The following is a 13,789-nucleotide window of genomic DNA, read 5'->3' on the forward strand; positions in this document are numbered from 1 at the left end:
ATTCCCAATTTTCCCCTCATCACCTAATCGTTGTTATATGATTACTCCATGACTATGGTAACAATTTTCCATCAAATCTTATTTGTTTAATTCCCAGAAACCATCAAAATACTGTGGCAGCCATATTAGTTCAAAGTCCGATATTTTTTTTTTTTCAATTAATTTAGCTACAAGTATTATCTCTTCTATTTTATCCTAAAATAAAATTGCACATTACAATAATGATTCAATTATCAAGCCATCCAACATGCTTAAAGTATGAATGCCATAACCAATCAACAATCACACTAACAGTAAATTAATATAATAATAATAACTAATATATATGCCTAACAATATGTCCTTACTTCATGATAAAATAATAACTTAACATGTAACCTAGGAATTGAAACTAAGTGGAGAAAATTAATGTAGCAGGCATATGGAAAATGGGAAATCAAATACCTGCAAACCCTTCAGCCGCCTCAAGCTTCGACCTTTTCTTCTTTTCTTATTTCTTCTTCGATATTTTTTTTTTTAATTAATTATGTACTAAAAGTGATAGGTTTTACCCACATATTTTATTAAATATAGTCTAAATGGTATAGGGTCTTAAATAAATTATCACTTTAGCCCATAAACTATCGATTAATTAACTCAAGTTACACTAATATTTAAAATTTCCAAAAATGACCTTCCGGGTCATTACAAATTTTTTAGTATGACGAAAAGTACTCAATATTAAACAGAAGGCTTACATATTTTTAATTTTTTAAATATTTCTTATAATCATCAAAAACTATTTTTATCGTCAGGGTATATGATAGAGTTAAAAAGATTATGTATTTTTCTTCATTTCTTTTTCCTTTTCCCTTTAAGTTGATTATCAGGAAACTTTCATTTTATTATTTTTATTTATTTGGTGATTGTGAATAGTTCATAATTTTTTTTTGTTTTGATAAATGTGAACGGTATCTATGTGATCATTTTATATGGAACATATCTTATCAGGTCGATTTTAGAATTCAATTAAATTTTTTAAAATATTAGAAATGTCAAAAATCTAATATATTAAATCTTTTTTAAAAATTCTTCGTCATGCACTGAAATACATATTATTTGTATTAAGGAAATTCAACAATAAATATACGATCAATAGAAAAATAATGTTATGGAGAACATATAACATAATATAATAATTAAATTTGATTTGAAAAAAAATATGAATATTTGTTTATAATATAATAGACTATTATTATAAATATTAGAAATACATAATAAATGATATCTTTATATATGCATCGTGGAAATTACAAAGGTGATATTCCCCCGAGTCTTAACCATGTTTATGTCAACATTATATACATAAAATTCTAATATATAAATAGCATGATTTTTTTTGAAAGAAATCTAAATAAATTGAGGCTAGAGAGGGCTCAACGATAAGTCTCCATTTGAATTATGTTAGGAGATTTTTGATTTTTGCCAGATCTAAAAAGATATTACAAGTCATCCGTACTATTACTCAGCCGACTATTTCACTTTCAAAGAGTTAAAGGCACAAGGAAGAAAGTAAGAATCCAAACATTAAAAAAGGAAGTACATTAAGATAAAATTCAAAAAAGAAAAATCGTCATCTAAAATTTGTGAACTAAAATAAAACTTATTATTTGATGAGATTATTCCATTAAAGGGTAAAAGAAAGAATTGCAAAGTTAAAATTATTTTTTTATTATATGAATGTAACATTCCTTTTATAACAGATTAAAAAGACAAATGTATCACATAAATCTAGACATAGAATCGCTAAACCTGTTTTTGTGAAAAAATTGACTTTTTTTGGAAAAAAAAAGTAAAAAAAAATGATAATAATCTCCTCATGAGTTGTTTCTCCTAACCATGACTTGATGATTTCACCCATAGATGCAGCCACCATAACCTGCCATTGTCAAAAATTGAGTTATTAATATATTTATAATAAGTAATAGTTTCAGTTGAATCCATAAAACCCGTCCCAATTAAATCCGCATTTACTTACATCAGTCAATTATCAAGTCAATTCATAAAAAGTAATAGTCCTACGTATATAGTTCAAGACGAAAGTAATAAATATACAGAACTCGTTCTAATTATATCGATTTCTGAGCAAAACAAGGACTTACTTGGATCAGTCAAGACAACAAGGCCAGAATTATTAAAGTAACAATCCCAAGGATGTCTTCCAGTAAATTGATAGTACAAATTCATGGCAATAGAAGCATGATTCATCAAATTATTTGGTGAAAAACAAGGACCACCCTCTTTAAATATATTGCAATTCACATATTTGCATGCATAAATCAAGTTTTCTTCAAGTGCCATATCAACTGATGAAGGTTTAGCCACACACCAAGTCTTCTGCAAAACCAAAATTAGTCTTAATTACAATCTAATTAACTACCAATTCAACTCCTTAATAATTAACTTACCTGTCCATCTGCTAACGTCAGACTCCTTACTGAAACAACATCATTTAAACATTTAATTAGTTTCATCCAAACGCGATTCAACGTAATTAGTGTCCTAAAGTCAAACTATATTAAGAGGCCTCAATTAATTACATAATGATATGCAATATATAACAATACGCACTATAAGAAAACTGTGAATTACATATGGGATTAGTATGAAAATTCGTAGAAAACTTATTTTCGTGTAAATTTTCATATACTAATTCCCAGGAAAATCCTCATTTAATTCACAGTTTCCTTATAGTGCATGGTTGAACAAAAATATTAATTGTAACACTATAACAAAAATGACCTTTTAATGATACAAAAAATTGTAACGAACCTGAGAAGTTGGACAAGAGAAGAAACAAAAGTGTGAGAATTGGTTTAGCCATAAGTGATTAGCAGAGGAAAGAGAGGTGTAAAGTGATTGTTAATGGAATGTTGTTTGGCAATTTATTTAAAGAGAAAAAAGGTAGGTAAAAGTCGAAACTTTTAAGTTGAGACGTTATTTTGAATCTTTTCGAATTAAAAGATAATATAAAAAAGAAATTCAATATGCAATACGATTATTGATAAAAACTTACTTATATTGGATTAATATTTATTTTAGTTAACAATAACTAGTTAATTATATTTCTAAAAAATATGTGTTATATATTTATTGATTTAATATAAATATCTAATGAATAATATAAATATATTTCATGTTATATCAACAGTCCCAACATTATGTTATTTTGTTTTCCACAAGCAAAGGAAACATTTCAATGGAGCACATAAGGTGTTGTGGACGAAGCTAGGTGTGTAAAAGGGGTTTAATTGAATTTTTATCATATTAAAGTTTTTCCTCAACTAATTATATTTTATGTGATGATTTTTTTTTGTGTGTATATATATGTTGTTGAATTCCGTTTATGTAAGAGGTAGGTTCTGAAATAGCAAAAAATTGAAAATTTAACGTGTGATATTGTTATATAGTTTTTAATCCGCATGCTATTAGTACCTTTAATCATTTTGTCGATTATATCAATCTTTTATATTTCCACGTTATTAAAATTCTCTTCTTCTTTTTTTTCAATTCTCTTAAAAGTGTCCATGAAAAAGTTTTAAGATCTATTTAAACTTTTTTGTCAATAACTTTATTCTCTACACCATCTTTTAATTAAAGTTAAGTATGAATATTTAAAAATTATAGAACAACTGTATTTAATCCTTTGCTTATAAATCATATAAAAATAATTTACCAAGTGAAAAGGGTAGATTCAATCTAAATACCTTTAGCTCAAATTATGTATTTGTACTAAAAAAAGATCTGCTAACAGTATATATGTTATCATATTTCAAATCTAGAAACTCAAATAGTCATGAGTTTAATGATATTTCAAACTTATAAAAAATTTAAAATTTAAATCTTAAATCCGTTTGATCGAATCTTCCGCTAATGTTCCTAAAGTAGTAATGGTGGATGACCATCTGCACCATGTGAGTTAAAATCAACGAGCTTAAAAGTTAAACAAAGCAAGTAAAGAAGATCATGTGCTTTGATCTAGACTACAAAGAATTGAAAATTAAATTCTCCACTGGCAAATCTAAAAAAAGTTTGCTTTTTTTTTTTACTTTCTACATTTTTTTACGTTTCGAACATACGCTTCAAATTTTAGAATATATATCCTATGTATTTATGCCTTTTGTTTGTGCATTAAAATATTTTTTTGGTACATTCTAAACATCTTCAAAAACGCTTTAAAAATACTAATTTTTAATTGTTTCTTCATATGTCTCCATCTCTTTTTTGCTGCTTTTCAATCTTGATTATGACCTACTATTTCATGGTAAAATTATTCTATAAAAATATAAATAGATAATTTATTTAATATTAGATGAATTAATAACATATTAATTAATTAACTAGCTTATTTTGATTCATTCGAATTTAGTATAGTTCGTCCCTTTAATATTCATTGTTTCTCTCATTTAAACTTTTAGTATAATGGGAAGTACTATATATTAAACAAAAAGGTTACCTATTTTTTAATTTTTTAACATTTTTTATTATTGTTAAAAACTGTTTTTAATGTAATAGTAAGCTATATGATAGAGATTTTTCTTCCTTTTTTTCCTTTTCCCTTTTAAGTTGATTATTAGGAAACTTCCATTTTATTATTTTTATTTTGTTTGGTGATTGTGAATAGTTCATAATTATTTTTTTTTGATAAATGTGAACGGTATTTATGTGATGATTTTATATGGAACATATCTTACTAGGTCGATTGTAGGATTAAATTAAAACTTAAAAAACTATATTAGAAATGTCACAAATCCTAAATATTAATTTCTTTTAAAAAAATCTTTGTTGCGCACTGAAATGCTTACTATTTGCATTAAGGAAATTCAATAATAAATATACAGTCAATAGCAAAATAATATTATAGGGAACATATAACATAATATAACAATAAAAAAATTGATGTCAAAGAAAACATAAATATTTAATTATAAAACAAAAGACGATTATTACAAAAATTAGAAAGACATAATAAACGATATCTTTACATATGCATTTGATATTCACCCAAGTCTAACCATGTTTAGGTCAACATAGAATTCTAATATCTAAAATAGTGTAATTTTTCTCCGAAAGAAATCTAAATAAATCAAGGCTATAATGAGCTCAACGATAAACCTCCACTCGAATTGTGTTAGGAGATCTTTCATTTTTATTAGATCTAGAGAGATATTACTAGTCCTCCGCACTATTACTCAACAAACTATTTCACTTTCAAAGAGTTTAAGGCTCAAGGAAGAAAGTAAGAATGCAAACATTAAAAAAGGAACTACATTGATATAAAATTTCTTCTTCTAAAACTTGTAATCTAAAATAAATTTTAATTATATATATATATTTTCATTAAAGGGTAAAACAAAAGAATTGTGAAGTTAAATTTATTTTTTATTATATAAATATAACATTCTTTTTATAATAGATTAAAAGGTCACATAAATTTAGCCATAGAGTCGCTAAACTCGATTCTGTTACAAGAAGAAATTAACTTTTTTTTAAAAGTAAAAAAAATGATAATAATCTCCTTATAGTTGCTTCTCCCAACCATGACTTGATGAATTCACCCATAGATGCAGCTACCATAACCTGCCATTGTCAAAAATTGAGTTACATTTGAACCCACAAAACTCGTTCTGATACATGTAGGACTATTATCAAAGTGAATTCATAAAAAGTAGTAATCGTTCGTATCAGTAACAGTGACAATTCAAAGTTGAATCCATAAAAGCCGTTCTAATTAAATCGATTTCCGAGCAAAAGAAGGACTTACTTGGATCAGTCAAGACAACAAGGCCAGAATTGCCAAAGCTACAATCCCAAAACTGGGATCCTTTAGATCGATAGTACAAATTCATGGCAATAGAAGCATGATTCATTGAATTATTTGGTAAAAAACAAGGACCACCCTCGTTAAATATATTGCAATTAACAATAGGACATGCAAAATTCAAGTTCTGTTCAAGTGCATTCTCATCTGATGAAGGTCTAGCCACACACCAAGTCTTCTGCAAAACCAAAATTACTCTTAATTACAATCTAATTAACTACCAATTAAACTCTTTAATTAACTTACCTGATCATCCCCTAACGTCAGACTCCCTGCTCAAAAACAACATGATTTAAACATTTCATTAGTGTAATTACTGTCTTAAAGTCAAATTATAATAAGAGGCCTCGAATACGACTACATTGAATATAGTCAAACAAAAACATTAATAGGAACACCACAAGAAAAATACGAAAAATTGTGACTAACCTGAGAAGTAGGACAAGAGAAGGAACAAAAGTGTGAGAATTAGTTTAGCCATAAGTGATTAGCAGAGGAAACAGAGATGTTAAAGTGATCGTTGATAGAATATATGTTGTTTGGGCATTTATAAGGAGAAAAAAAGGTAGGTAAAAGTGGAAACTTTTTAAAGTGAGACGTTACAATTTATGTTTGAATTTTTGGAGTTAAAAGACAACATAAAAACACAATATGATTATTGGTATAAACAATTAACCATATCTCTAAAAAACAGGTGAAAGAATCTTATAATACGAAGGCTAGTGACTGATTTTGATCAACATAACTGTAAGTGAACTGAATTTATAAGAATAAACCATGATTAATTTGACATAAACATCTAATGATGACGACATATATTTCATGTTATATTAACAGTCACAGCCTTGGTCTTGACTCATGTCATTTAACTACTTTTACAAGATTTTTCTATATGCACTTTGGTAAATTTTGTTTTTCACAAGCAAAGCAAACATTTTTATGGAGTACATAAGGTGCTAGGACGAAGCTAGTGGGGGGTTTAATTGAATTTTTATCATATTGAAGTTTTTTGTCAAAAAATTATACTCTAATTATATTTTATGTACGTGATATATATGTTGTTAATTTCTGTTTCTAAAATAGCAAAAATTGAAAATTTAAGGTGTGATATTGTTATATAATTTTTTAACTTCGCATGCTATTAGTATCTTCAATCATTTCATCGATTATATTAATCTTTTACATTTCCTCGTGATTGAAATCCTCTTCTTTTTATTTTTTAAATTTCTCTTAAAGTGTTCATGAAAAAATTTTGGGACCTACGTAAATTCAGTTGTCAATAGCTTTATTCTTTACTCCATCTTTTAATTAAAGTTAAGTATGAATATTTATAAATTATAGAACAACTTATTTAACCCTTTGCTTATAAATTATATCAAATAATTTACCAAGTAAAATGGGTAGATTCAATCGAAATATTCTTTAGCTCAAATTATGTATTTGTGCTAGAAAAATCTGCTAATAGTATATATATTATTACATTTCGAATCTAAAAACTCAAATGGTCATGAGTTTAATAACATTTCGAATCTATAAAAAATTTAAAATTTAAATCTTAAATCCATGATCAATTTTTTCATGTTTCTAAAATAGTAATGGTAAATGACCATATGCACCAAGTGAGTTAAAATCAAGGAGCTTAAAAGTTAAAAAGGAAAACAAAGCTTGTAAAAAAGATCAACTGCTTTGATCGTGTCCTTTTTATACTTTTTTACGTCCAAAACTTATGCCACAATTTCTAAAACATATTTCCTATAAATACTTTTATTTGTGCATTAAAATGTTTTTTCTTTTGTTACATCCAACACGTCTTCAAAAACAACTTTTAAAACACTAATCTTTAATAGTAATAAAAGAAAATAAAATTTACTAATGTAGGTGTTGTTTTCCACACTCCATATATTTGTTCTTGGAAATATGGGTACATTTTTCTGAAAAATGACTTATTCCATATCAAATACACAAAAATGATAAACTTAATTTTACATCAAAAATCACAATACATGCTTAATTTGTAATTCTTTTTATCTCATTTTATGTGACATTCTCTTTTATCTGTTTCATAAAGCATATTACTCATAGCCCACACATAAATATTAAAATTTGTTTTACACAAAACAACAAATTTAAAAAATACAACTTTTTAAAAACTTATTGTCATACCACGTAAATCAAAACGAAAGAATTAGTATTTATGAGCAAAGGTAAAAAAAAAAAGATCCTTATCATGAATCAGCTTGATTGGATTTTTCAAAGAAACTGATTAACTCCATTGATTAAGGCTGTCTAGGTCAATACTGTGTTCTTAAATGATTGAGTTCAGATTGAACAAATAATTCAATAAGCTAGATTTATTGTTTGTGGGCCATTAATTTGGAGCAATTTGTATTAACAAAATATTCTGCATAAACACAAATAACAATTAGTACTATACAAAAAAAATACATTCTTTTCAAGAAATGGCAGCAGCTGGAGCCATTTCAGTATGGATTTCAACATCCACACCCACAAAGATCACTGCTTTTATCTCCAAACCCAGAATTTGTTATCCTCTTAAACTTTCAAGAAATGGTATTTATCCCTTATCTACATTTGAGAGAAATGGCCAATATGAACAAAATCTCACAATCAAAGCTGCTGCCTCCTCTTCTGGTAATAATTCAACTGATTCTTGTAACAAGTTGTTGTCTTTATATCTAACTTACTATTAGTAGATTTTAAGCTGAATTTTACATCTTTTGTGCAAAAGTGGAAGGAAACCCTTTAAACTGAATACTTAATAAATTTCAGATTGTGGGTATTCTTGGTTTCTTGAATTTTTACTAAATGTTTATACAAATCTGATGTTTGCCATAATTTAGTGAGAAAACCCTGTGTGGAGTATGTACTGTCAATAAAGGTTTTAGCTTTATAATGGTATCTATTGTTAAATCGACTTTAGGCCTAAATCAATACCAAAAGCTAGCTCATGAGGAGAGGATTGACCATGTCATATAAAGAGACCACTCATCCCATTAACCTCTGATATACTTGTTCACATCCCTTGGGTGGACATCTAGAACGTGAACGATTTAATATGGGGTTCCATTGTCATGAAATAAGAATTTAATTGGGTCCTGCTCTGATATGAAACGGACTTAGGCCTAAATCCACGAGACGTAATTTGCAGTTATTATATTCAAGTCCAAGAAATGTTCACTGGATCAAAGATGGTATGTAAGGAAAAGATTTGATCTTGGCATAAATGTAGTTGAGATGCTGGTCTGTTTAGAGTCTTTCACAGGACCAGTGCATAGGGGAGCTTAATGCACCGAGCTGTCCTTTGTTTTTAGAGTTCTTCACCATTTTTTTCTATTGTAATGGCCATCTTTTTTTGTTGGAACTGCCTTTAGCATCTCTCTTATCTGGTTTACTAACCAATAAAAAGAAAAGTTAGTATGGAAGAAAAGATTTGATCTTGGCACAAATGTAGCCAAATTGCTGGTTTGTTTAGAATTCTTCGCCTACACAATTTTATTTTGTAATGACGATCTGTTTTGGTTGCAACTGACCTCCAGCATTCTCATTTTGCTGGTTTACTAATGAAAATTGCTGATTACCGATATAAAATTAAAGATGGTTTGGAAGAAAGATTTGATCTTGGCACAAATGCAGTTGAATTGCTGGTTTGTTGAGAGTTCTTCACCTACTTGAATTATTTGAAGACTTTAGATTCGTTCTGATTAGATGTTAGGAAGGACCCTCAAGCTATGGGAGTAGAATTAAACAAAGTCAGAATTCTGGAGTGGCAAAAAACCATCAAATAGGTAGCTTAAATAGTCTTTTAATCCACATTTAACACGTAAATACTGCATTCATCATATAGTTTAATGTTTCAGTTCAGAAAGACAGGATTCAACTAGCAAAATACCCTTTGACTTGCTCTTGCTATTTTTAATCCTTAGTGCTCACTTCTTACATAAATCAAGTGGATATATGTTTCTACACTATGGCTTCATGAAACCAGGAAAACACTTGATCATATCTTTATTTTTGTCTGTGAGAGCTGACGACTTGGCATTTTTCGTGGATTCAGTTGGAAGTGCAGAATACACAGAAGAACCAGCTACTAAGGTGAAATTTCAAAGATCATTGAGCTTACCTGGTTGCTCTACTTCCTTGTCATTGCTTGGAACTGGTCAGCTTCAAATCAACCAATAATCTTTCCCAATAATTTAAGAACAAATTTCAATTATTAGTTTATCTGCCTCAAGTTCTTTCAGATGGTTATGTTCTATGCTTATTTTTGCTGCTTTTCCTACAAAATTTTAGGATACAGGGAAAAGATTTTTGCAATTATTGGTGTCAAGGTCTATGCTGCAGGCCTCTATGTCAATGACTCCGTCTTTAGTAGATTAGATGCCTGGCGAGGACGTTCTGCTGCAGATATTCAACAGGATCCTTCCTTGTTCAACAAGATCTTTGAAGGTGAGTCGGCGATGCTTAATTGTTTGACTGGTGAGATGGGGAGGAGATCATATCATCTAGGTGATGCTAAAAATGATTCTATGAATTGCAGCGGATCTGGAGAAATCTTTACTTATTGTGCTGGTCAGAGATGTTGATGGTAAAACTTTCTGGGATGCCTTAGATGAAGCCATCTCTCCGAGAATCAAATCCCCTACTGCCGATGATAAGTCTGCTCTTTCTACATTCCGCGGTGTCTTTCAAGGGAAACCTCTTAAGAAAGAAACTTCCATATTCTTGACTTGGATTGACCCTAATAAAATGCTTGTAAGTATGCAGTTTATTTACATTATTCTCTTAAAGCCTAGATTATATCAACTCCAGGCATCAAATGTGGCTTTTGTTTTCTTCTTAGCTTTCTTAGTTCTAATTTGTTGCTCTTTTGTATGGAAATCTTAAAGGTTTCACTCTCTTTTGATGGAATGCCTTCCTCGGTTGACGCAACTATTGAGTCACCAAATGTTGCATCAGCTCTCTTCGATGTATTTCTTGGAGGTGATCCAGTTTCTCCTACACTTAAAGCATCAGTTGCCAAAGGATTGGAAGCTACGCTCAAGTGAAGTACGTAATGAGTTAGTCTTCCGCATTGTTAGCATAGCTCCATTAGAACAAATTGCTCAAAGTTTTGTTAGTTTCCATGTATTCAGACCAAGGGCAAGCATTATGCAAAATGAGTATCAAAAAAATAAAGTTATATTATTTGAGAGAAATTAGCATTGGAACAGAACACCAAGAATCTCATGCCAAAGCATTTATCTTTATTTGCTCAAGCATTATAACGACTTCAGCCATAGTCGGTCTATTACATGGATCTGCCTCAAGGCAAACTAATGCAATGTTAAATACATGGTTAACTTCATCTATGGGAAACTCTTCTAAGTTTTTGTCAAGTACATACTCTTCTTTTTTCTCTTGAACAACTGTCTTCACCTGTAAAGCAGAACAGTATCAACTGACCGAATTAATGACAGCTCGAAAGCAGCTAGGATAAAAAAGAAAAAAAGTGAAATACAAGCTTACCCAAGATACAAGTCTGGTTCCTTCCTCCAAAAATGCTTCATCTGATGGCTTTTTCCCAGTTAGAAGTTCCAGTAAGACAACTCCAAAGCTGTAAACATCTCCTTTGACTGTTGCTTTTCCGGTGTCAAAATATTCTGCAAAAGACCATAATGTAATTGATAGTTTTCCAAACAGAGATTTGAGTCTTCTGATGGTCTAATAAAAACATACCAGGAGCCAAATATCCAAAAGTTCCAGCTACCAAAGTTGAAACGTGCGTCTTATCTGGTTCCATCAGAGTGGCTAGTCCAAAATCAGATACTCGAGCCTCCATGTTATGATCCAACAAGATATTACTTGACTTTATATCTCTGTGGATGATGTGAGGGATGCAATCGTGATGTAGATATGATAATCCTCTTGCTGCTCCTACTGCTATTTTGTATCTTGTAGGCCAATCCAAAACCTTCCTGGCAGCCGATTTTCCTGCATTATGATGTTACCATTCTTAAAGTTCATCTGTATATCAAACACTTGAAAGGTCTTTATTGTGCATCTCTGATTCTAGCATCAGCAGAAGCTGAAATAAGCTTAAAAGATTGACCATCCTTAGAGCTATGTTGCTTGGACTCCAAAAAGTACCTCTGTAGGCAAGTCAGGTCCTCCAAAAGTACAGCATTTATGGAGGGTCGGAACATTTTTGAGAGTTCGAGCAACATAGACTTAGACAATAAGAAACAGACATAAACATATACCATGAAGTACTTCATCTAAACTTCCATTAGTCATAAGCTCATATATCAGAAGGTTATACTGAGTTGTACTGTAGTATCCATGAAGTGTCACTATATTTCGATGCTTTATGTCCCCCATTGCCTCCAACTCTCTTTCAAAACCTCTGTCTTGCTCTGCACTTATTCTGTTTAACCTCTTTACCGCGAAAGAAATTGATTCGTTAATTGTCAGTTTATAGACTGTTCCATAGCCTCCTGATCCTATAATATCTTTGTTAGTCAGCTTCATGGTCCTCTTCAAGAACATGTTGGACTTCAATGTGTTCATTTTCGGTGACTTAAACATCACTAGTTTTCCACCTGGATATGAACATAACAAAAACATAAGATATTCTTGATCCAACATATCGAATTCTGAATACTGAACATCATATCATACCAGATAAGCTGTCTTGAATAACCATTTGCTTTCTCTTCCATCTACGGTAACAGACGATTGTCATAATAATCTTCGAGATGATAAAAGAAACCACACATATTGTTACGTATAGTGCAATATTTTTAGAATTTCCCATTTAGTTCTGCAAGTAGTTAGACCAAGTTAGAAACCAACACTCTGTTCATTTGAGCAGAAATATAGAGTAAGAAAAACAGGTACCTGAATACTCAATAACTTTAGACTTTTGGCCTCTCAGCTTTAACTGTGAATTACATAAAATGTTGTTAATCAGGTGTACCAGAAGAAAAACACAAAGGAACAACAGATTGTTAGTGAATAGGAGCTGTTTAAACTTCCTGCAGGTTTTAACTATTGCTGGACTAAATTTTGTTTTACTTTGAGCAACGCCTTTTCACTTGGCGTTGTTGGATATCACTAAGGCTGATTTTCGTCCCTGCAATCAATCTTCCTTCTGTTTTTTCACTCGAGGGCCAATCTTAACACACAACCTAAAGATCCTACATTCCACTCGCAGAAAATACAACCACAACTTAACTTACACGAGATTCAACAACCAAAGCTACTGATATTCCCAACAGAACAATATCTTCCTATAACAGTCCACAGTATTGAACAAGCAAGTCATTAGTCCAAAAAAAGAACCATCTTCTAAAAAGAAAAAAAGAACTATCTAGGCCTTCAGAAAAAAGACAATAATATCGTTCCCACGACTTCAAAATTTATTTAGCGTTTGACCATAGATTTTGGGAGTAGTTTTAGAAAAATCATCTTCAAATATCTTTTTTGGCCGTGAAATGTTCAAATTTTTTTTTTCACAAACACCACTTCAACAACTCAAATTTTAAACTTCAAAATCTACGATCAAATGGAGAGCGACTAGAATCAAGAATAGTGGTTCAAACACACAGAAAGCTTTAAGAAGTTAGAATAGGACTTCACCTTGAAACTTTATTGCAGAAAGTGCTCATTTTCTTGAAGCAGACATCAAGAAGGTACCCCAGCAAATATTTTTTTTTTTAAACCAAAGAAAAAATCATGCATAGTAGTATTCTCAAACCAAAATCATTCAATGAAGTTACTAAAAGACATAAAATTTTAGGAGCATCTAATATAATAGTGGGTCCAAAGTTAGCTCACCTGTCTCATTATCAGTATGAACAAGTCTCATGTGAACATGATTTATTTATTTTTGCTTTTTTCCCTTAATGATAAGGCTGTTTTTAAATTTTC

At 30.1% G+C, this 13,789-nt stretch overlaps 4 protein-coding genes across 5 annotated transcripts; 1 reads left to right on the plus strand and 3 right to left on the minus strand.

The window, feature by feature from the left end:
- Positions 1-1,686: 1,686 nt before the first annotated feature.
- Positions 1,687-2,898, minus strand: LOC107025591 (glucan endo-1,3-beta-glucosidase-like). The gene is made up of 4 exons (XM_015226365.2): positions 2,812-2,898; positions 2,448-2,476; positions 2,142-2,376; positions 1,687-1,918 (listed from the first exon to the last, which is right to left on the minus strand). Exons 1-4 carry the CDS (start codon positions 2,861-2,863, stop codon positions 1,893-1,895), a joined length of 342 nt encoding a protein of 113 aa, XP_015081851.1. The 5' UTR covers positions 2,864-2,898; the 3' UTR covers positions 1,687-1,892.
- A 2,531-nt stretch (positions 2,899-5,429) lies between these two features.
- LOC107025589 (glucan endo-1,3-beta-glucosidase-like) lies at positions 5,430-6,374 on the minus strand. Its single transcript, XM_015226364.2, has 4 exons — positions 6,290-6,374; positions 6,107-6,132; positions 5,804-6,038; positions 5,430-5,619 (listed from the first exon to the last, which is right to left on the minus strand). The coding sequence occupies exons 1-4, from the start codon at positions 6,339-6,341 to the stop codon at positions 5,594-5,596; spliced, it is 339 nt and encodes a 112-aa protein (XP_015081850.1). The 5' UTR covers positions 6,342-6,374; the 3' UTR covers positions 5,430-5,593.
- A 1,765-nt stretch (positions 6,375-8,139) lies between these two features.
- On the plus strand, positions 8,140-11,220 carry LOC107023949 (fatty-acid-binding protein 3, chloroplastic). Its single transcript, XM_015224797.2, has 5 exons — positions 8,140-8,512; positions 9,936-10,037; positions 10,172-10,327; positions 10,419-10,633; positions 10,768-11,220. Exons 1-5 carry the CDS (start codon positions 8,320-8,322, stop codon positions 10,924-10,926), a joined length of 825 nt encoding a protein of 274 aa, XP_015080283.1. The 5' UTR covers positions 8,140-8,319; the 3' UTR covers positions 10,927-11,220.
- LOC107023948 (receptor-like serine/threonine-protein kinase At1g78530) lies at positions 11,083-13,736 on the minus strand. 2 transcript variants are annotated; one of them, XM_015224796.2, is made up of 7 exons: positions 13,499-13,651; positions 12,758-12,800; positions 12,539-12,680; positions 12,121-12,459; positions 11,597-11,851; positions 11,387-11,520; positions 11,083-11,296 (listed from the first exon to the last, which is right to left on the minus strand). In XM_015224796.2, exons 3-7 carry the CDS (start codon positions 12,672-12,674, stop codon positions 11,105-11,107), a joined length of 1,056 nt encoding a protein of 351 aa, XP_015080282.1. In that variant the 5' UTR covers positions 12,675-12,680; positions 12,758-12,800; positions 13,499-13,651; the 3' UTR covers positions 11,083-11,104. The 2 variants fall into 2 exon arrangements, with proteins under 2 accessions (XP_015080282.1, XP_027774481.1); XM_027918680.1 differs by lacking the exon at positions 13,499-13,651 and adding an exon at positions 13,697-13,736 and having other exon boundaries at positions 11,105-11,296.
- Between the last annotated feature and the right edge of the window lie 53 nt (positions 13,737-13,789).

The sequence above is a fragment of the Solanum pennellii genome, chromosome 7 (assembly GCF_001406875.1).
Source record: "Solanum pennellii chromosome 7, SPENNV200".
Classification (NCBI taxonomy): domain Eukaryota; kingdom Viridiplantae; phylum Streptophyta; class Magnoliopsida; order Solanales; family Solanaceae; genus Solanum; species Solanum pennellii.